This window comes from Microtus pennsylvanicus, chromosome 7 (genome assembly GCF_037038515.1).
Source record: "Microtus pennsylvanicus isolate mMicPen1 chromosome 7, mMicPen1.hap1, whole genome shotgun sequence".
NCBI classification, from domain to species: domain Eukaryota; kingdom Metazoa; phylum Chordata; class Mammalia; order Rodentia; family Cricetidae; genus Microtus; species Microtus pennsylvanicus.
Window position 1 is genome coordinate 78091825 of NC_134585.1, and position 23831 is coordinate 78115655.

A 23831-nucleotide genomic window follows, 5' to 3' on the forward strand; every position below is an offset into this window, starting at 1 on the left:
ATGCCATTTTAAACCCAAGAAACCAAGAAAGCCAGTGGAGTGATTAAAACATGTGTGAAGAACTGAAAACATAAACTCTAGAGTCCAAACTGTTCTGAAGAGGATCCATAAGGTAGCATGGAAGTTCCAGGGCAGAGAAAAGGAGGCATCTGTGTTAGTACTTCTATTGCTGTGGGGAAGGAAAGGGATTATATCATGCCACAACTTTTAGGTCACACTCCATTAATGAAGTCAGGGCAGGAACGCAAGGCTGGAACCTCGAGGCAGGAGCTGATGCAGAGGCTATGGAGGAGTGTTGCTTACAGTCTAACTTTATCATGGCTTGCTCAGTTTGCTTTCTTATGCCAATCAGGACCATCTGCCCAGGGGTGGCATCACTCACAATGGGCTGGGCCCATCCACATCATTCATCAGTCAGCCAATACAATAACCTCACAGATTAGCCCACAGGCCAATCTTAGTGAGTCATTTTCTCAAGGAAGATTCCATTTCCAAAATATGTCTATAGTTTTATAAAATTAAAAAAACACACCAACACATTAGACAAGTAAAATTCTTCTCTCTCTCTTTCTCTTTCTCTGTCTCTGTCTCTCTCTCTCTCTTACACACACACACACATACACACACACACGCGCGCGCGAGCGCGCTCCAGTTTGTAAATGGAATATTTTTATTTTGATAATTTTCTGAACTATTCTGTGCAGAGATTCCAATTGTAAGTACATCTACCTCTCTGAAATATCAATGAGGATGTGAGTAAACCAAACTGCAACTTCTCTCTGGTGAGTGTTTGGGCAAATGAGTTGTCCACTGTTCAGAGATGTCACTGGTAAGCTTCTGTCAGGTGCTCGACCTTGGTATCAGACGTTAGTGGTTCTCATGAGATGATCACACAGTATGCTGGGCATTTGCTTTTATTTTATACATGTAAGGTTTACAGTTCCATAACTGATGTATATATGTATTGTAAAATAATCATCATAATGAGGCATATGAACATCTGTCACTGTATAGTTAGCTTTTTATTAAGAGATTACTTTGATAGGTTTCCTTAGCTTTCAGTATCTGACATTCTTTGATAACCCTTAAATTAAAACTGCGCTTGAATGAATCTATTGACATACACACTAAAATTGTATGCTACAAATGCCTTATAAACCTTTTAACAGTTGAGCTGAGTACGTTCACCAGTGTGTCATGCAGTACAGAAACACCCCATTCAACAATATTAGAAATGATTTCCATGTCTTTTTTTCTTTTCTCTGCTTCCCTTCTTAAGTCATCATATTGCTTCCCAACTCCTTCAAGAAGTAGTTCTTGTAGTGCCTACCAAAAAGAGAATCGACTTTTAAGAATACAAATTAGTAGTATTTCATAATTAATAACATCAGCAGATAAGCTTATTATACATGTATCCTCTGTTTACAAAAATCAGTATTTGACCAGTTTTTCCAGAACCTCACACTTTTGAGCTGAAGAGTGAGAGGAACTATAGGTGATAAATGTTTACAGTTCTCTTTCTGGGATTAATGGGATTTGGTGTGAGGACAGCCCTGAGAACTATGGGGTAAAGCACAGTGCCATTTTGGAGGTCTGTGACTTTACCTCTCATTCAGTCTCAGTATCATTGAGCTGAGCTGACCCATCTGTGTAACACATGATGGTAACTATCTGTTGCCCTGAAAGCAGAGCTGTCAAGCTCTGGGTGGGGAGAAAGACTGCACTTTACTCTAGTTCTGTAGAATATACCAACCAGATCTGGAAACAGACACTGCCGGGTTCAGAACTTCGGGTTCTTATGCTGACTAATCTGATAATTTCAAACGGGTATCCTGGACAGTTCTTAGGAGTGGTGGTGCGTTGAGGTATTGTCATTGGAGTAAAATGAAACTCTTCAAAACATACAAGAGAATCCCCTGAGTATTTTTTTTATCATTCTTTAGATTTCTAGTGCTACAAAAAGCGATGCATTTTTAGAATTAAGAGCTTCACCAGGATCTAAGTGGATTTGAGTTTTTCATGGTCACATGTCTTTGGGGTTCTCTGTGGGATCATGATTTCCTTAACAGTGTCACACTTCTCCTTCCTATGTTCATCATCTTGCAGGTACTTCCATCCCCATCTATCCTCACCTTCAGTTCATGAGTCTTCTCTCTCAGAAGGTTCTCCCTTTCCCTCTCCAACTTCTTCTCCAGCTGGGCCATGTTTTCTGACAAGGTTATCTCCTGAGCCTCCTTCACTTGCTTTTGCTCCTTCTGTTGCTGCCTCCTTAGCTCCACTTCCTTCTCATCCACCTCCTTCTTGGCCTGCTCAGCTGTCACACAAGGGTTTTGCAGAAGGAAGTAAGGATAATCAGAACTGAGAGCTCCCCTCCTGATCTCATACACCAAGCTTATTTCCCCATAGGAACTCTCTGCATCTTCCCATCGGTAGGCACTGATTCCATACATGATGGAAATGTACTGACAGGCTAGCCATGCAGCACCAGTCCCAATTATGGCTTCAGATAGAGAAGAAGATACAGGAGAGATATCCTTGTTTGTGTGTGTGTGTGGGGGGGGTACGTTTCTGATAATAAATCAGAGGGCCTTACAGGAACTCTGAGCCCATCTCTGTACCTGCCATGGCTTTCTGCCCATCAGTGAGGGCTTTATCTGACTGCAAGATGGAATCTTCTATAGTTATCTGTGACTTCAGAAAGTCCTGGAACACCTCATTTGCCTGGGTACCAACAGAGAGAAAATGTTAAGTGGCAAGATATTTTCTTATGATGAAAGAGTTATCATTCAATGAGATTACTAACCTGACTGCAATATTTGAATCCTGCTTCAGCTCCCATGAGTCCTTTAATTCTGTGGTTGTAAAAAGTCTATGCTCTTTGCTGAGATTAAAAAGCCCTCTGTAACAGCCCCCTGCTAGCTCTCCAGCATTGTTTCCCAGGAATGTCACCCACTAGCCACTCCAGCTAATAACCCCAGCCAGATTTGTGTGCACTTCCACAAACACATATGAGACAGGCAGGCTTAGGGAAAAAATAAATAGTCTGTGGCCTTATTTGATTTAGGGTATACATCCCTCCCCTTCTTGTAATGATGCACTTGCCAGCCTGGTTCCGTTACCTGTGGGTACTATGCACACATAACCCCTCTCCACACAACACTCCTAACACCGACACTCCTGTTACAACCCTGCACTGGCTACACATACATTCCTCTGTGAGCAAAAGCATAAGTATATCCATCCCTAAATCGAGTCAAGACAGGTTTTATTCAAATATACATCCTATAGAATAGATCTGGTCTCAAGTTGCTTTCAGTGCATGCACAGTGCAATAAGCAAATTTTGTCCTTTAAGTAAAATTTTACAAAGAATATTTATACTTAGCATTTCATACCTATGCACAACTGAGCATTCACATGATTAAAATCAAATGCACTGTTTGAGAGAAAAGGTATGTGCATGGGGAAATTGAATGTATGGCCTAACCTATCCTCCAATATAGAGAACAACTCAAACTATGACCATAGTAACTGCTTCTGCCTTCTTTTCAATCCATTCAAAATGGCCCTTTGTGTACCGTGTACACTCAAAGAGTGGAACTTGGGTCATTTGTATATCCTCACTTTTATGACTCTTCTCTTATCTGTATGATCTTCACTCTGAATTAAGTTGTTCTGCTTCTTTGCAAGTCTTTGGGAGTTTCTCTGTTTAGCATACCCCTCAACTGTACAATGGAGATACTGTTTAAAAATAATCCTTCTGGCCTGAGTATTAAACTGATATTTCAATGAGAAAAATAACACTAACTCAATTTAAAAAACAAATACTCAATATGTTATTATAATCTTCATCTCTACTGATATGTCTAGGTTCGTTAAGGTCATTTAAATATGATAGCCATTCCCAACTTATCAAACAAATTCTATTTGTCCATGTCAGCTAAAACCATAAACTTCTTGAGAATAAAAGTTCTTTCTGTAATAACATCTATACTCTGAACAAAAAAAAAAATCACATTATTGAGAGACCAAGTTGGGAGCCTCGTTACCCTGAGGTGAAGCATATCAGCATATCTAGCTGCCTCAGAGAATGATGGGAGAAGTGGGAGCTGAATCTACTGCTGCTGCCTGCTGGCTGGGATCCCTTCTTCATGGACACTAGATGCTGAGGATGAGCGTTTCATCACAGTAAATGTTTGTTAACTGGTAAAGACAGCCAACCCATTCCATTAACTGTAGAGTTTGTGAACACATTCATATTGAGTTCAAAGTGGCACAAAATGTATACATTCTTGAGATTTCTTCTAAGTTCTTAGTGGACTGATTTGCTTTTTGAATCAGAGAGTTGCAAAGTTACATAAAGAATGACTCTTGTGAGGGGCTATAGAGTTGGCTTAGCAGTTAAGAGCATTGTCTGCTCTTCCAAATGTCCTGAGTTCAATTCCGAGCAACCACATGGTGGCTCACAAACCATCTGTATTGAGGTCTGGTGCCTTCTTCTGGCCTGCAGGCACATACACAGACAATATTTTATACATAATAAATAAATAAATATTTTTTTTAAAAAGACTCATGAAATTAAACCTCCGCAAAAAAATCAAAAAATGGCTCTTATGGATGAGTATAAATGCAAGCAACAGAGACTGGACAGAATTTGTGAAGGTATTTGTCCCCAGATCATGAAAGGCCCCTTGTACTTCAGCTCCTTGGTAGTACTGGGGCACCAGCAAAGACTGCACTGTGAAAATGCCCATCCTGAAGAACCTGGCCATTGTAGGCTTATACAATTCACAGTCCACTCAGGAAATTCATGAGAAGGTGTTGAATGAGGTCCTGATGGATGCCATAATATATCATGCTATCACCCTCACAAGAGAAGATCTGGAGAATTTCGAGGCTCTGAGAGTGATAATGAAAATTGGCATTGGCTATGACATGGACATCAAGGCTGCTGTTGAACTTGGGGTCACATGTGCAACATCCATCTGTCACAGTGGGAAAGACAGTGATTTTGCTGTTAGCCACATCACCAATCCTTATCAGTTTAATATGTGTCTGTACTACACTTTAGGAGAGGGCACATGGCCATAGAGCATGAAGCAGATTCCCGGTTGCCTCAGGAGTGGCTAGGATCCAGGGGGAGACCCTGGCCCTCTTTGGCTTTAGTTGCCTAGGGAAGGTGTTTGGTATTAAAACCAAGGCTTTGGATTCAGAATCTAATTTTTTGATCGCTACTTACAAGATGTGATAAGGTGATTTCTGTGAGTGCCAAAGGTCTACATCCTACAGGACTTGCTCTATCAGAGAAACTACACCTCCCTGTAAGGTGTCTGGACTAGCATAACCAACACGTCACCAATGACTTCACTATCAGCAGATGAGGCAAGGCTCACTCCTCGTGAATGCAGCTCAAGTGGCCTGGTAGATGAGAAAGCCTTACCTCAGGCTGTCAAAGAGGGAAGGGTATGAGAAGCATCCCTCAGTGTGTATGAGTGAGCCCTCTAGCTTCTCTTAGGGTCCATGGTAAATGCACCAAGTATCATCACACCACACAAGGCCTGGTAGAGTGAACAAGCATCACTAGAAATGAGGGAGACAGCTGCCACTGAGATCCACTGAACAAGTGCAGGTTGCATCCCAGAAAGCTTACTGTGTCAACAAATAAACCTTCATTACTTCAGCTCCTTGGTCAGTCATTAACCAGCAAGCAACTCATCCCAGACTCCATGGTGCCACATGTAGGTATTACCAGGCATACCAGGTTTAGTTCAGGAGGGCTTCCTGCAGCCATGGAAGGGATCATTCCTAGAGGCATCCCGGTGACTCACAACCTTCTCACAGTATTACACCCTTCTCAAGCCCCCTCCCAACTAGCCCATAAAACACAGAGACAATCAAGAACGTCCTAAAGAGCAATGGCAAAGAATACTAGAAAGTAATTATTCGGTTAAACTTGGAGCAAGAGACAGTAGAAAATGGAAGAACTAACAAAAGGAATTTGATGATCTTTTAAACTGATCCTGGACATCATGGATGTTGCAGGGTTAACGCTAGAAAACTGAAGATGGTGTCTGCTTCCAGAAGTGTGAAAAGACTAGGATGTAATTTATAAATGATCAGTGTTTGTTATTGCATGTTAAATATTTCATCTATGCATCAAGTCACAAAGAGTAAATTGAGCTTTCTATTTAACAGTCCCTTGGCCACAGCATGTCCTGAGTAACCTACTCTAGAATATTATATTAAAAGCTCAGAATATCAAAACTTTTAAAAAATTGAAAGGGAATTCACACCAAGACTAATAATCTCTTTGGCATACAGTAGTTGGTATCCCCTTTTGCTAAAAGGAAGATTAAATTCTGAAAAGATGAGGATACATTAGTTGCCTATGCAGATATCCACACACACAGGTCTGAAGAAGTAAAAGCTCCTGTACTTAGAAATTCCTGTTCACTGCTGAGCAGGCAAGTTGTTTGTAAGTTCAGGAAAACCCTCTGATGATGACACAAACCTGATGACACAAACCGAAACAAAGAAGGGAAAGGAAGAACAAAAAGAAAAGAAGTATCGATTCACAAGTGCTTTGTACTCAAATATACTTTGTTTCAGATCCTCAGCTATGTTATTGAGTGAAAGACTTGAACTAAAGGGGTTGTAGAAGAATAATGTCGAAGTTCCTTACATCTCAGCAATCACTTCTTATTGTAACTTATCAGATTGACTATGAACAAACCCACTTTTTTAGACATTGATGACTCCTTTTCCTCATGTGATATTTCATACAAGAACACTTCAGATGTTCTATTAGTTGTGAATATTTTTAACAAATCTATTATATTTTTATGAGCTAGTTACATGTTCTATTCATAAACTTTTGTGAATCAATGCCTTTTTGTTCCTAAAGATAGCTTATATTGAGCCTTTCTATAGGTACATTTCCATTTTTTGTGACAAAAGAAAAACAATAAGCTGTCCAAAGCAGAAAAATAATGACTATCAGAAGTGTATTTTGTTTTATAGTAGGTTACCATTTCTGTGTTTGTTTATCATAAAGGAAGACATTTATCATTCAGAACAGTTTTAAATAAAAGGTAATTAAAAACTCAAAACCAAGAAACAAATATCACATTATAAAATAAGTTAATTATAGAAGGCTGTAAGGGGTGTACAGCAGATTGATGTGGGAGTGTCATATATCAATCTGTTGATTTCATTGGTTAAGTAATAAACAAACTGCTTGGGCTCATAGCTTAGAACATAGGTGGGTGGAGTAAACAGAACAGAATGCTGGGAGGAAGAGGAAGTGAGGTAAGACGCCTCAGACAGAGACGCCATGCTCCGCTCTCCTGGGCAGACGCAATTCAGCTCCAACCCAGGATGGACATAGGCTAGAATCTTCCTGGTAAGCGCACCTTGGGGTACAACACAGATGATTAGAGATGGGCTAAATTAATATGTGAGAATTAGCCTAGAAGAGGCTAGATAGAAATGGGCCAAGCAGTGTTTAAAAGAATACAGTGTCCGTGTGATTATATCGGGGCATAAGCTAAAGCTAGCCATGGGGGCGGCCGGGTGCCTGGGATGCAGCCTGCCGCTCCTTTTACTACAGCAGATGACATTTAGTGTTCACAGGTTGACTTACCAGACGAACGGCTCTCTGGCAGGGAGCCCTACCTGAAAGGCCATGAGGTTACTGACTGTAAATGACCAGCTGCTCCTGTCTTTATTTCTCTCATGTGCCACTTTATTTCTTCCCCAAGAACTGCTATGGGCATTTTGCTCATTGTTTGTCTGTTTGTCTCAAGTAAATATTCTATCTTTTGGGCATACATATAACTGTGAACAGACAGATGATTTCTGCTTAATCTGTATAATTTTGATGAGTAGAAATAATACTAGGATATTTTTCATTATTCAGACTGACATAGAAAAGTAATAGTTTCCTCAGTCACAAAGACATCTAATTTTGGACTTCAGAACATACTCACAATAAAGTGGTTGCCCCTGGAGAGAAATACGCAAGGGCAAACTCCCAGGTGTTGTTTATTACTGAAACAAGGTCAGAAACCAAGTAACTTTGGTAGACATAAACCTCACGAAGTAATGGACTATTTATGCACATATTCCCTACACTCAAGGTTCCTTTAGCTTACTGATATTAAGTCTTGAACTTCAATGTCTTTTTCTGTCTGGGAGCCCTAATTTTTTAGGTTATGTGCATGACCAAGTGTTACTCACTGGCCAGTCAACGTGACATCCCTAGCCTAAGAAAAACTGTGACATATCTTGTGTTGTGAGAATAGGTCAGGCCCTGAAAATGTAAAATATGCTTGTCCAGAGTTTGGCTATGAGAGGAGCATTGGCAGTGTGTGTACAAAGGAAGTCGTGTTGAGCTATATAGAGAATAGCTGGAAAAAGCTGTGCAGAACGTGAGTGAAGTGTGTGTGTGTGTGTGTGTGTATGTGTTGTGTGCATGTGTGTGCTGAGTGAGAGATGAAGAAGAAGCAGATGTATATATGTAAAGAGAGATATATACCCATATGTAAAGAATAGCTGTGTAAAGACAGAGAGATTCTCAGGGAGCATTTTTTAAGATGAAATAAAAGAGAAACCTACCATCAGAAAGCGTATGTGTTTCCTTATTTTTTCCTCCTCAGATAGAAGAAGTCTAGCCCTCAGATAGGTAAGAATTTTTCCTGAGTCCTTACCAGATTTGTGGATGCTTTTGTATATCCTGGGAACTGGCTGGAGGCTGCTTCTCAATCATTCATAATTAATTTTCTTTTTCATTTGGATTTATGTTATAAATCTCTTCTGAGAAAATGAATATTTATTAATTCATGCAGTATTTTGTGGCTGTAAAGACTATAATGGCCAAGATAAAAGTTATTCTGATTTCTTTCCAGAGAACGTTCTTAGATTCCAGGAGCAGCAGCTACTGTTCTTGTGGTACTCATGCTGTGTGACCATACCTGCCCTCATTCCTCACCTTCACTCCCTTCCTGGACACTCGCTCATAGTCCTGTTCAACTTTCTTTCTGGCCTCTAAGTAGAGTCTGTGCCCATCAGGAACAGAGAAATCTCTACGTGAGATGCTCTCCCTCAGGGGCTCTGCAAGCTTCTCCAGTGTAGCCAGGCAATAACTGCGAGATGCTGCTTCATTCTGTTGCATGAAATTTTCCTTATATTCTTCTATGGTGGCCTGCCAGTAAAGTAGAAAAGAAAAAAACAAAGAACCTTTTAGAAGAAAGATACCACTGTGATATTTCTGGATGAATGAATGTGATAGTCCCAAAGCAGACTTGGACAGAAGGAAGATTGTGAGACTTGCTTTATTCCTGGTTTGGTCAGCTCTAAGTGACTTCCAGAGACCTTCCTAATTTCCTTGGCCTCAAGCTCAAGAGCTATGAGAGTGAGCTGGGTGGTCATGAACTCTGTGTCCTTCAGAAGAAGAGGTTTCCACACACCAATAAAGAACACAAAGTTCAACCAGGAGGAGACACAGCTTCTTCGGAGAATGTGCTTTGGTGTGGGTGAAAATATCTGCATAGCAAATCCACCTGTCAGTTGTGAGTAGGTTCATTCTGAACAGAGTAGTGAGCGCTTCACACCTTCCTTCAGGGAGAGTGAAAGGGATGAAGGTAAAGAATGAAGATGCTAAAGTGGATCCTTATAAACTGCAATTAGACTCTCTTCTTCAGGATGAATTAATATATTTTTGTTACTTGTAAGATATTCAAATAAAGACTGAAAGACAAACTGTATGTGGCAGTGTCTCTGGGCATTAAAATTAAGAGGAAGTCTTGGAGTTCTTTTCCTTTCCTTGGTGTCTTTATCATAACATGCAATAAACAGTGATTCTCAACCTTACTAATGCTGCAGTCTTTTGTACCACTCCTCAGGTTGTTGTGAGCCCCAAACGTAAATTTGCTTTTTGTTGCTACTTCATAACTGATTTTGCTACTCTTATGAATGGTAATGTAAATAACTGTTATGCAGGATATCTGATATGTGACCCCCTGTGAATACATCATTCAACCCAAAAGGGTTTGCAGTCTACAGGTTGAGAAGCACTAACATAAATGATACTCATTATTTTATAAACTTTGGGTGATCTGAAGACAAAGAGCTTATTTAACTATACTAGTTCTCGAAAATCAGTTGTCTATACCTGATTGTAGACAAGGGAATTCAGAGGGATAAGAAACAGGGGAAGATAGAATACATTTTTCTATTTTGAATATTGAAGGAGTTCTTAGAGTCTCTAGGTGAAAGCCCCTTTTGTCCCTTGCTTTAGCTTGGTGTACAGCAATGCCTTGTGCTGTATCTCAACAGCATGACCCAATAGATGTGCAATGTTTCCAGCTGCTGATGAAAATTAAGTGTCACATTTTAACTCCTTAGCCTCTTCACCTTTTCCTCTACACCTGTTACAGTTGTGTAGCTTGGTCTTCTTGTGGGACTCCTAACAGTGGGAGCAGGGGCTGTCTCCAACTCTATTTCCTGCTTTTGGCACCCCTTCTTCCTACTGGTTTGTCTCTTCCCCCACTCAGTCTTAGCAGGAGAGGAGGTGCTTAGTCTAGTAAGCAGTAGTGTTAGTCTAGTAAGGAGTTTCAACTTGATATAGCATGAGTGGCTGTTACACATGGGAAGACTGACCTCTGAAGAAAAAGGAGGAGGAGTGGTGAGAGAGAGGTCGAGGGAGGGACTAGGAGGAGACAAAGGAGGGAGAGGAAAATGTGATAGGACTGGAAAAAATTAATTATTAATTTTTTAATGCAGGGTCAAAGGTCTTCACATTGAAGAAGGGCAGGCAACAGCAAGGAGAAATGTTTAGGCCTATTACCACAAGTTTCTTCTGGAACTCCCGCTTGTCATCCTTGAAGGAGTGCTTCATGAAGACGGCGATGGCTTCCTTCTCACAGGCTGCATGCACATCCAGCAGCTCCTGGAGTGTGTCTGTTGGAAGCTTGAGTTTCTGGGCTATCTTCACAGCGTAGCATTCAGTTGCCTTCTGGACAGCTTCTTGGTTCTTATGCTTAGACAAGATCATCACTGCATTCTCCAAACAAGGCAGAGTCCCACTGTTGATGGAATCTAAGTAGGTCTGCACTAGAATCCCCAGTTCTGATGAGACATGACAGGTAAATTCCCATTTGTGTTTTGTTTTATGGTCTACATGCTTAAATGGTACATTATACTAAAGATACCTTTTTCGTTTTTCTTCCTCTTTGACCCCATGACATTCTATGAATCCTCTTTTATGAAATATCATAACCATTTTCTTGTTCATTGTGTATTATATTGTTCTTTAATTCATTACATTATAAAGTTAAAGTAATGATTCAAACATTATGTAAAGATGTCTTTTGGAAGAACATTTTACCAGAGAAACTAAATGATGTGGCTTATTAAATACTTTAATTTGTGAACCCTCTTTCCAAGTCAAGCCCATGTCAAAAATGTCTTTAATTACAAGGCAATGAGACAACAGTGAATGTACAATGAGCTTGTTAGCGTCATGAGGCAGCATAAAGTGACAGAGGGCAGACAGAGACCATAATCTAACCTACTACAGACAGCATTATTGTTAGTACCATACATAGTAAGGTAACTTTTCTCTCTCAGGGGAAACTAAGGAGTCTTCCAGGGGAAAGAGCTTCCTAGGACCCTTTATACGGGTGCAGTGGAGGGCTTGGGAGTGAGGAAATTATTGCACCCATAGTCTATATTTCTCTACTTCAGTCTCCTTCCTAAAATTAATTATTTGCCCAAGATGAGGTGAAATGTCTTGGGTGATGGGTTGTATCTACCAGCACTCCTTTCTGTGCTGACCACTAATACTGGGCAAGGCCACCAGCAATTTCACAGGAATCCTGTTCTATCACCGAGGCACTCTATCAAGACCAACTTCACTATGGTCACTGTGATTCCACAGGGTGTAATGTCTGCAAAGCCAACACTGCACAGAAAAGTGACTCTAATTTGACTCTCAAACATGCACTGAACTTGCGGAGCACTCATGGCCTGCTGACTTATTTCTGACTATGCAAAATATCTGTATTGACTGTGTTACCGGTGACCAACACCAGGTTCTCACATGCATGCGAGGCAAGTGATCATCAATTGAAATGCACCCTAGCTCTGTTTTGTATTTATCTGCTAATTTCATTGATTTTCTTGTTAATTATTTGGTGTCTGTGTTTCTGGGTGTTGAATCAGGTTCTTGTCAAATCTAAGCAATTGCTCTGCCTCATAACCTTCCCTTTATCAAGCTACTCAGGTAATTTGTGACCCCAAAATGGCCAAAATCCCTCCTTAATATAAAATATGCCTGGGTTTATTGAATATATATCCAGTTAGACTTAGGACCCTTAAAACAAGATCATTCTCTCATCATTAATGTGTGTATCATCCACTTTTTGAACATTGTTTCTGGTAGGGTTCAGTCATTATGTGAGCTGTTGCAATCTGAGTCAAATGAAGGGTGTTATTTGGTTTGATTAAGCTCAGCATTGTCAAACAGAGCCTGGGATTGAAGAATCTATTTTATGTCTTGGATTCCCTTTATTATTGGCACAGTCTTAGATAGTTACTGAACATTCAAAGTGGGTACATGATCTGAATTTTTAAATCTATTTTAATTAAATGAAATTTAAGCTAAGTAGACATGCATGTCTTTTGATATCCAATTGGATAGTTTAAATACCCAATACTTACTACAAGTAAGCATAGAAATATTGAAGGTAAAAATCTCTCTTTCCCTATCAGTATAAATGTTCCCAGCCAGAGATCTAACTTACAAAGGCATTAAGTACAATCTGAGATCATCTGGAATTTGAAAAAAAAAAATTGTTAAAACTCGAGTTAGGTAGATGTTATATCATTTCCCAAGTGTGTACTCTCTAAAGCTATCAAGGAGGACTGACAAGAAACTCACGAGCTCCATTGACCTCAGTGCCTCCTGGGAGAGCTTTAGCCTTGGAAGAGCTGAAGACGAAGGAACAGAACTCTGCCACCTGCTGCACAAAGTCAGAATCCAGCTCATCATTGTGTAGGCTCTCAAGCTCAGAAAGCCTCCTCCAATCAGTGGGTGGACAGAAAACAAAGCATTTCCTCCTGGGGAAGAACTTTCGAATACAGAATTGGGGCAGGTTGTAATTTTTATCTTCTCCGCTGGTTCCTGGAGAAAGTAAAGAAAACATAGTCACCCAGCTAGCAGGGTGTAAATGTGTAACTTATGAGTATTTCCTAATAGATGTTCTCTCTGCTCTATGTTTTTGGCGGTGTACATCTCTACACAAGCTAAAAGGGAGATTAAAACATTCCAATCACAGTACAGGGTGAATGTGTCTCCATTACTAGGGAACATTTCAATCAAAGTTAACATATTGAGACAGATACTAAACAGGAATCAAATCACTTCACAAACAGCCTAAAAATCCAAGAGAAAGTCAAATCTAAGAATCTGCATAAAATGTAAATTCACGGAACTTTTCCCCTCTGTTCTCCAATCACCGTTCTCTGTACCTTGCTTGAGCTTCAGGGAATTCTCCAGGTACTCATCTGCTGTGAGGCTTTGTCCATCTGCCTCAAGTCTTAGGGTCATATCCCTCAGAACCCACACGAAGTCAGGGAAGAAGCTCACAAACTCAGCTGAGTCTTCCACCTCATCTTCCTGGTCAGGTGAGGCCCTTGATCTGATCCGTTCTGTCAGCTCGGTCACATAGCTGGGTGACTAAGGAGAAGTGATGAATGAGCAGGGTCCCCAGTCTTCTTACCTCACACTGGTCTCATCCATCCCCACGCATGCTTTTGCCATATACCATATTCTGACTCAAGCGTGAACTCATTAATTGGTATATTTCCGCTTGTGCTAGGATTATTCTGTCTCCTATCTGTCAACACTGACTTTACAGCATTGCCAGGCTAGGATGCTCTCCATCACAGAAAGGATACTGCAGCTGGTCCAGGGCCTGCTGGTTGATGGCTCCCATGCTGTTGTACATGAAGGTGCTGCTTAGAAGTACAGCCAGGGCAAAGATCCAGCAGTCGTTCTGGTTGTCGCCCTGTAAGTCAGAACATCCCTTTCTAGATAAAGTGATCCAAAATGTTTTTTGATTCTTGTTTTTGTTTGTTTGATTTTTTTTAGAGTGAACTAGTGCTATGGACTGTAAGAACAAAGCAAACTATGAAGCTATGTTCCTGTTAGTAGAACTCAGAGGGTGTGTCGTTTCTAACCAGGGTCACTGGTAGAACTCACTCATATTTTGCCAGCTTAATAGACTTCTTTTGTCCATAGTGAATAGTTTTGATTAACAGTCCAGAGTGGTGAGGATTTCAAAATCTCACAGAATCTTAAAAGCTTCCCTTCACATAAGGTTTAACTGCCCCATGTAAGAGTAATAATACTTAAAGTTCTGAGAAATTATTACATATTTAAGTCTTTAAATTTAACTCATTTTTTCATCCACAAATAGGTTTGGAACCTATTTGTCCCCCTTACCCTCTCTGGTCCCTATCTCACCAACCTTCCTCTTCCTGATTAGCCCCCTTTATTTGATGGGGTACATGAATGTGTGTTTTTCACTGCTTAATTAGGCTCATTTGTAATCCTATATAATAACCTATAGGGTTATTTAGCAGTGCATGGCAACCTTACTACAGACTGCACTATATTACTAAATATTGCTAGTCTTACTAAATGAACAGTGCTGTAATTGTGATAGAGACCTATCACAATCAGTTTACTCAAAAGTGGAAGGTATACATAACTCACATGCATGGCTGAAACCACAGAATTTGTAAGGGGCAAACTATTTGCTGAAAATAAAGTCTTGGTACTTCAGAACCTCAGTTATCCTTAACCAGCATTCTCTGTGGGGAAACACTCACAGCATCTTTACATATCTGCATTAACTGGATTAGCTCCCTTAATGATGACAGTCCTGTCCCACGTCTGAATATCTTCTTCCACATTAGTTATCAAACTTTTCACCAGTAAACAGAATGAAAAGATACATTGTGATTAAGAGGGAGTTCTCATATAAGGAAAATCTAGGTACCCCAGAGGCCAATGAGAGTTAAGGAGCTTAATCCAATTTACTGTTCCTCTTCCTTACTTTTTCCACATCTCCCAGGCCTTCTGTGTCAAGCAGAACTAAGGTGTGGTCTGGCTTCTGGGGATGAGACACACACCACATCCAGATCCCCTTGGTGTGAGACTGCACTGTGGAGCCCAGAGAGAAGCCTGCAAAGGGCAGAGGAGGGACAAGGGTAGAGATTTCCTAGCTGGTGCTTCTGGAAATAGAAACAGGAGTTAAGATCAATCAAGGTTTTAAAAAAAAGTGACATCATGGCCAGAGTTGGTGTAAACAGGTAAAGTTGTAAAAAAATGCATAAAAATGTTAATCACTAAAAAGAAAAAAAGTAAAGAAAAAGTGAAAATGGAATATTCCATTTACATTGAAAGTTTTTGTGTTTCCTCCACAGATGCTTACTGTTGACACATGAATATCTTACTATTTTTGTGACTTTGAAATGCATGTATAGTAATAGTCTGTATTATCTACTGGCTTATTCTACTAAGCAGCAAGAACATTACACTTTTTAAACAAGAAATTAAGATAAATTGAGGAAACAACATCTGATTCTTCTTTTTTCTGATTATAGTAAAGTGCACAAAACTGATCTGGATTTTCAGATATAGCCAACACATAAATCTCTTTAAGATAAATTAATCTTAAGCATAATTTCTCGCTTGCCTCCCCTATGGATTAACAATTACCTTTCAGTATTTATCTTTGCCTTGAACTTTCTGTTCTAATACCCTATGCTGCAATAACACAGTGTGGGTAGACCCAGGGGCCCCAGCACAGCTGTGTTGGTAGCACTCACCTGTGTTCCTCCCAGCCAGTTTGTTCATCAGGTAGGATTTTCCTGTGCGGTAGAGACCTACAATGGCCACCACCACCACAGGCTGTGTGATGGCCCACAGGATCTTCAGGGCCTTCTGATTTGGCCTCAGTTGTCCTCCCGCATTTTCAATGAGACACACAGGTACTTCTGATGTCATGTCCACTGGAGTTTCTTGACTGCAGAGGAAAAGACGAGGCATTAATGAGAATTCTAGGTTTTCAGCTGAGAGAGCACCAGTTTATCTGCCTTCAGAATGTTGAGATTCACCATACTCCAAGCTGTGCATCAGGGAAAGAAATAAAATGAATACTTGTATAATTTCATAATGTCATAGTATACTTCTTCAAAAGTAGTCAAAAGCTAAATAATTTAATGGAAATATTTTGTCGGCATTAAAGAATTCTGATGACCCAAAATATTTAGGCATCTTACAGTAAAATAAATAAAATTTTTCTTTGAGTTTTCTCGTTGAACAGTTTAAGTTATTAAGCAGAAAGTAGAATATCTATTAGTGAAATCCTTATCTATCTATCTATCTATATCTATCTTCTATATTTCTATGTATTATCTCTCCATCTATCATCTATATATATGTATATATAAGATATATATGTTTGTGTATTCATTGAACTAATATTTTTGTTTTTAATTTTAATTCTTAATGTTTCAGTGTTTTTCCCGAATGTTTGCCTGTATATCACTTGGTTGCCTGATGCCCGCAGACCCTAGTAGTATTTCTACAATTCCTTCTGAAAAGGGGAAGTGTATCCCTTCTGTAACTGCTTCCTACTGAAATTAGGATGTCATTGTCCTTTACAGTCAAAGACCTGGAAAGGAGGGAGTCAGGCAATGACAAGAAACATCTAGTTTGCTATTTGCTTGCTCTCTACCCAGGATCTGCAGTACAGCCTGAGGCTAGAAAAGTGCAGGGTGCTTTGGAGCAGTATGGGATGGAGGGGTTCAGACTGGTTGAAAATTCCCTCAGAAGCATCTAGTACTTCCATTAAGTCCAAGGCTCACTGGTTCTGATTTACAAAAGTTTGCAGCCTTCAGTTGGCTTGAAATTTGCCAGGATAAGTATAGACTATGGATAGAGGGTAAAGTAAAGGAAGGTCATCAGAAGAAAACACTTTTATCTTGAGTGAATACTTGAAACTTCAAGGCCTGTGATCCTGGTAGTTGCAGGTATTGAAGTACTTCCAAGACTATGGGAAGAAAAGAGAGGAAGGGAGGGAGGGAGGGAGACCAAGAAGGAAGGAGACAGGGAGGGAGGGAAAGAGAAAGAGACCCCATCCTCAGGGAATCTTAGGTTGTTAATGACAGAAATACTTATTTTGAGAAGCACTTTTACATCTATACTTAGAAGACAACCAAAGGAAATTCAAATTTTTTAACTTGTGATAGGATATTAGTAATCAGCACATTAGAATTGCTAATATTATAACTGAACTTTTGAAGTATTCATGCAATAATAACATAGTGAGAGAAAAAGAAATCTGAAACTTTTCTCAAGTTTTATTTACTATAAACCACTTTTTCAAACATTTATAACTTGTATTCACATACCATGAATTACTTTCTTCAAGCCTTACAACTTGCATAAACTTTAACCATTTTCCTTTTCCATTCAATCATTTACCATTAGACACAAGTAATTGATTATGAGAGCAGTCATTGTAAAGCAAATTCCTTCAAATAAAGGAATAGTTAAGTTATGCTGAAACTTATTTCGTGAGTTTATCTCTTTTAGAGGGAACTCTACCAGCAAGGTAACTCTCTGCCAGATTTTTCCTTATGAAATGAACTGACCAGGAAGCTGAAGCCTTGTGGGAGGAGTTGGGAGCTTGCTGCTCTAAAATTGATAAAGATGCTGTTAGCTATCAACATCATCAGAGATCTGAGAAGGATAAATTAAAAGTAAGTATAATCCAAATGTCCTCTGTATCAATTAAAATGACAGACATACCTCTTTGGTTACCCTAGACTCACCTGTTTTAATCTTTTGAGGGGGAAGTTTGTTGGCCTTCAGCTGTCACTTGTGACAGCATTAACCTACAGCTACCAAACTCAGAAGGTCTGAGAAATTTTTTTCCATGGAGGAAAAACTTGAGAAAACCTTAGCAAGGAAGAGTAGGGAAGTCAACAGAACTGTGTCAAAAGTTTGGGCAGGACCCTGGTGGAGGGTACAGCATTGGGCAGTTCTTTCTCCAATGGTTAGCATTACCACAATCCAGGTGGAGTTGTCTTCTTTGAAGACTTTAGGTAGCAAGGCCATGTCAGAGGAGCTGCAGTCTGCAGTGGAGCTTATGAAGCACAATCCACCAGATAGCACAGCTTGATGAGTGCACCCCAGAGAAGCAAAGTCCCATAGCAGTTGTTTCCAAAAATGTCTCTTATTTCTGTACCTTCTCCTGTTTGTTGCTGTCATGTTCTTACAGTATTTGGCATGGTGTTATTACTATTTGAAAGAATCCCACTGTGCTTAGTATAATGTGATTGTTTCACGGGAAAATCCTACTCTTCATTGGACAATTTATTTGCAGATAATAATGAAGATAATTTTTTATCTTTTTTATTATTTAAAAAAATGCTTAGTTGGATCAATGATTAAAGATACCGGTGGTTAGGACAGTTAGTAAAGATGATTCAGGAAATGGTTTAGGTTACTCTGCCAGTTGCTCCAATAAAAGATACCAAAAAGGAGGGGGCTGGCAAAAACAGGCTAGACATCACATTCCAATTTACTAAATGTGAGACTTGCTGGGGATAGAAAACAATAACAAGGGACTTTCGTGCACTACAGACCCATGAATTCTGCCTGTTGAAAAACAGGCTGATGATCAAAAAAATTATGGACCTACACCCATTGTTAGGTCTGAGGTCTTTGGTCATGTAGCACACAGAATTAATCACAGGTACCTTGAAAAACAAGATTTGTGAAAGGAAATTGAATGATCCTACTGTGTGTAAAGAAAAAAAGAAAATTAGATGGTTAACTAGACCACTTATTTGAGGTTTTAAGAAATTTAAATTTAAGTTATTTAAGAAATTTGCTATGCTGAAACTGAAAACAATTGTTTGCCAGTACAGAAGAACCGGCTGAAATATACTTGGCTTGGTTAAAACTTTGTTAATCAATAATAAAATAATCCTTGCTTTGGGGGTGAAGATGTTATGGTGAGAAAATTAATACAAAGGAAAATGTATAACTACTTGTGGGCCTGTAAGAAAAACATGCAACTTGTGACCACTCATCCAGTAACTGATGGAAGCAGGTGGAGAAACCCCATGGAAGAGGGGAGGAAAGATTGTAGGACACAGAGTGGTCAAAGACACTACAAGAACATCTCCCAAGTAAGCAGGGTTCAGAGGGACTCACAGAAACTGAAGCCACATCAAGGAGCTTCTATGGATCTGAGCTAGGTCCTCTACATATACATTATGGTTGGGTAGCTTGATGTTCTTGCTGGACTCCTAACAGTGGAAGTAGGAGGTGTCTCTGACTCTTTTGCCTCTCTTTGGGCCCTTTTCCTCCTACTAAGTTTCCTTGCCCAGTCTTGATATGAGGGGGTGTGCCTAGTCTTATTGTAATTTGTTATGCCATGTTCGGTTGATACCCATGTTTGGGTTGATAGCTGAAGGGAAACAGAAGAGGAGTGGATCTGGGAGATTGGGGATGTGGGAGATAGGACTAGGAGGAGTCGATAAACGGGAAACTGAGGTCAGGATACATACTTTAAAATAAAAACTTTGCACCATGAAACATAAGCTTTATTAGCTATATACTAAATGAACTTAAACCAGAGAGGATCACAGAATCTTCAACAAGTAACTGACAGAAGCAGATGCAGAGATCCACAGCCAAGAACTGGACTGAGCTCCTGGAGTACAACCAATGAGGAGGAGAAGGGATTATATGAGCAAGTGGGGGTCAAGATCATGAGGGTGAAACCCACAGAGAGAGCTGACCCAAGCGAGTAGCTCATGAACTCTGGACTGACAGCTGAGAAGCCTACATTGGCTCACACTAGGCCCTCTGAAAGTGGATGACATTTGTGTTGTTTGGTCTGTTTGTTGAGCCCCTGGCAGTGGGACTAGGATTTATCCCTGGTTCAAGAGCTGGCTTTGGGGAGATCACCTTGCTCAGCCTTGATGCAGTAGGGAGGAGTTTGGTCCTGCCTCAACTAGATTTGCCAGGGTTTGTTGACTCCCCATGGGAGGTCTTACCCTCTCTGAGGAGTGGATGGGGTGGGATGAAGGGATGTGGGCAGAGCAGGATGAGCGGAGGAAGGGGGAACTGTGGTTGGTATGTAAAATGAAAGAAAATTTAAAACAAAAAGAGTTGCACCCTGAAGCATAAACTAAATGAACTAAACCAGAGAGGATGTGAAAGCAAATATTGAAAACTGCAATATTTGAAAAAAAAAAAGCTGATGGTGTTTTGTCACCACAATAGTAACTCCAAGATACCATCCTAATCCAAAATATTTTTGGGTACTTGCTGTTGCCTTCTTAGTTTAAAAGGAATATACAACAATAATTTGAGGGCTCAGTAGGACTAAGAAGTTTTACGAGTGTTGTCTTAGTTGGTTTATAGTAGTTGGTCATCTTAATCAAGTCGGTGATGAAGTTACATGGCAAGTACTCTTTTTAACCTTAATAAATATGGTTGCTTTACTAATAAATTGCTTATGCAACCATGTGACTTACTTTATACTCGCTCTCTCCCTTCTCTCTCTCTCTCTTCTCTTCTCTTCTCTTCTCTTCTCTTCTCTTCTCTTCTCTTCTCTTCTCTTCTCTTCATTTCTTACTTTCCCCTCCCCCAAACTCCTGGCATGGCCTGGTTCAGTCTCTGGGACTGAATGTCTACTACTTCCTCTCCCAGCCATGGACTCTTCCAGATGCCCCTGACTGTTCTCTCCATCATATCTACAGTAAAACCTTCCCCTCAACCACACCTTGGAATATGGTTGGAGCCACAGGTATTGAGTGAAGTAAAGGCCAGCAGACACTTTGCTATGCTAATTATTACCACAGTTAGCTATCTGCCCCAGTTTCTTTTGGATCTGATACCTGACACCTCTCTCCTGTCCCTAAGTTTCACTTTCCATTTCTCTCTCAGGGGCCTGTTTACCCTGTAGCTGACTAACCAGTCACATGGTTGCTTCTGTCCTGAAAAGGTCATCAGCTAAGATGAAGGAGAGTCACATAGCTGCTATTTTAAAACATCTATTTTCCTAACAAGAATTGAATCCAAGCAAATAAACCATAGATCTAATCCAGTCTGTAGCAGATTTGGTTTTCCAAACAAGAGTTGAATCCAAGTTACTTATATAATAATACTGTAATAAATTAAGATTGCATATGCATAGATTTTTAAACTATCAGCCTTAAGGTATAAGTTGTAACTTAACTTTTTGTTATAGATTTCACAGATTTTAAAACATACCCAAAGAACTTAAAAAATCTTGAGGTAAATGAGTTTATACCACAGTCTTAAAAGATTTCTTTCAGAACACAGAGAAAAAAATCATAGATATACATGTTTTCAAGTGTGAAAAGTAGAAAAAGCTTAGAGATTATAGAATTTTGGAAATGAAGAGAAGAGAAAGTTTAGACATAAAAGATTTGGGGATCATTTGTTTGTGTAGCGGCAGAAGTGGTTACAATATGAGAGAATTTGAAAATAAAGTGTACCAACTTTTGGTCATTCATTGAACTGTACTGAGGCCAAGCAGCTTGCAGTAAGATAGCAGGTCTTTATAAAATCTTTTGAGTCTGAGGAGGAAGGACCAGAGAGAGAATGCCACTGAATGGAGGGTTTCAATAGAGGGAGAGGGCAGTGGCTTTTATCAGAAAGATGCCCACATGGTGAGAGCACAAGACGCAGTAGAAGATTTCAGGAGCCAGAGAGGCTAACAGATGCCCTGAATCACAGTGGAGAAGCATAGCAGATAGAGTGGAAGAAGAGCTAGACTCTAGAATCTGGAGCAGAATAGTATGGGTAGCAGAAGCCAGCAGAAACCAATGATGAATAGATACCTTAGGAGGGCCAGAGCAGCAACTTGGTTTGGTCAAGAGGCTGGGCCCAATGAAAGGGGCTCATTTATGCCCTACTCAGTGGATTTTGACATCACAGTAGAAAATGAGAACATGACTGCTCCAAGGCACGGTTGAGGGGAAGGTTTTCTTGTAGCGATGGCAGAAATAACAGCCAGAGACATCTGGAAGTGTCCAGAGAAGGGAGAGAAAAGTAGAGTAAACATGCGCAGTAGACTGAACCAGGCCATGCCAGGGTTTGGGGTTGGGCAGAGTGAGAGAGGAAGAGAAGAGAGACAGAGAACAGTGAGAATGGGCCAAGAGAGAGGTTGCCAATCCTCTCTCCTGAGAGAGGGTCAGGAGAGAGGGAGAAAATAGGACCAAGAACGACAGGGTCAAGAGAGAGGGAGCCAAAAGGGCTCTTGAATGAAATGGCAGGGTTCTGTAGGAAGGAGAGGCTGGGGAAAGGGAAGCCCATGAGCTGGAGAAGTTTAGGGTAGGGAATCAGAGTGAGAAAGGAGGAAAGCAGACACTTTGCTATGCTAATTGCTACTTCGGTTAGCCCTTTGTCCAAGTTTCTTTTGGACCTGACACCTGACCCCTCTCTCCTGTCTCTGAATTTCACTTTCCTTTTCTCAGTCAGGGGACTGTTTATCCTGCTTCTAACTTACTATTTTTTTTCTTCTCCTTAAAATAACATGTCCATGTTCCTTTCAGTTTCTTACCTGCAGTTTGACTGACCTCAGCACATTCCCTCAATGACAATGACAATGAAATCCATGTCTCTGAAAACACTGAAAGCTCTAAGAAAAGACAATCCAGAGACATTTCAGACGTTTAGCTTAGCCAAACACTTGTCAGAGTGAAGTTTGATACAAACCCAGACTCTGGGGACATGCTGCTGCCAGAAAATGTTGCAGTATGCTCGGAACTCCTTTCCCCACACAGTCTCCATTGGTTTCTATCATTTTTTAAAGAAATGAACTGAGCCTTGTGACTCCCTGCATAGATCTCATCACCCTCACTCCCTCTCAAAGTACAGGTTTCTTTGGAGTGGGAGAGAGAGTTGCTTTGGTGAGAAAGTAGATTTCTCTACTTATTATTTCTTTTGTTTTATTAAATAAATAAGTATTTATTCACTTTCAGGTTGGGGTTTCTCTGTTTCATAGGGGAAAAAAAACAGAAAAGGTTGACATATTTGCTTGTATTAAAACATGAGATCCATAATCATAAAAACTCTCACATCAGGAAACACACATGCCCGGCCATCACAGAGTGGGAGGAATGGCTAATTACAGTCATCAACAAGCAAAGAATCAGAAGTCAGCACAGGATGTGACTTTAGGAGTGAATTTTGCTTGGTGCTGTGATTCCTACCTGAAGGAATATGAGCTTCTTTTCTGACTCTGGTACCCAATATTAGCAAAAGAAGAAAAGTTCTTACCTGCTTTTGTCCACCACTGAAAGGTAGGATTTCCACTATCGTCTGTCTCTGCCTGCTCTTCCTTTGATTCTGATGCCCTTCAGACACCCAAATGACAGAAGGAAACGCGAAACACTGTTTTCTCTCTGTGAAACCAAAACTAGAGAGCAACACCTGATCTAATAGCTATAAAAAGATTTCAGAAAATATTGCCAGAAGACTAAGTATCCAGCCATGGTATCTTGGCTCAAAAGTTCTAGTCTGGGGAGGGACCCCACAAAGTGAAGATTTGGGGTAGTTTAAGAAAGCAAGAAATGGACATAATCCATAATTTTTATGAATTGTTAACATAGATACACTTAAGTTGTCTGGGTGATTCCATTAGACATGCAGCAAGCGTGTCCAAAGGGCATTTTATACACACAGCATCTAACCCAGCACCTGGCACTTAC

The 23831-nt window shown here is 40.2% G+C and overlaps 1 protein-coding gene and 1 pseudogene across 2 annotated transcripts; one reads left to right on the top strand and one right to left on the bottom strand.

Moving 5' to 3' along the window:
- Positions 1 to 801: 801 nt before the first annotated feature.
- LOC142854847 (guanylate-binding protein 7-like) lies at positions 802 to 23509 on the bottom strand. 2 transcript variants are annotated; one of them, XM_075981197.1, is made up of 11 exons: positions 23401 to 23509; positions 15897 to 16093; positions 15122 to 15249; positions 13959 to 14068; positions 13530 to 13729; positions 12940 to 13182; positions 10846 to 11126; positions 8989 to 9201; positions 2619 to 2721; positions 2133 to 2314; positions 803 to 1326 (listed from the first exon to the last, which is right to left on the bottom strand). In XM_075981197.1, the coding sequence occupies exons 2-11, from the start codon at positions 16072 to 16074 to the stop codon at positions 1141 to 1143; spliced, it is 1824 nt and encodes a 607-aa protein (XP_075837312.1). In that variant the 5' UTR covers positions 16075 to 16093; positions 23401 to 23509; the 3' UTR covers positions 803 to 1140. The 2 variants fall into 2 exon arrangements, with proteins under 2 accessions (XP_075837314.1, XP_075837312.1); XM_075981199.1 differs by lacking the exon at positions 23401 to 23509 and having other exon boundaries at positions 802 to 1326; positions 15897 to 16091.
- Positions 4604 to 5987, top strand: LOC142853540 (C-terminal-binding protein 2 pseudogene; annotated as a pseudogene).
- Positions 23510 to 23831: the final 322 nt, after the last annotated feature.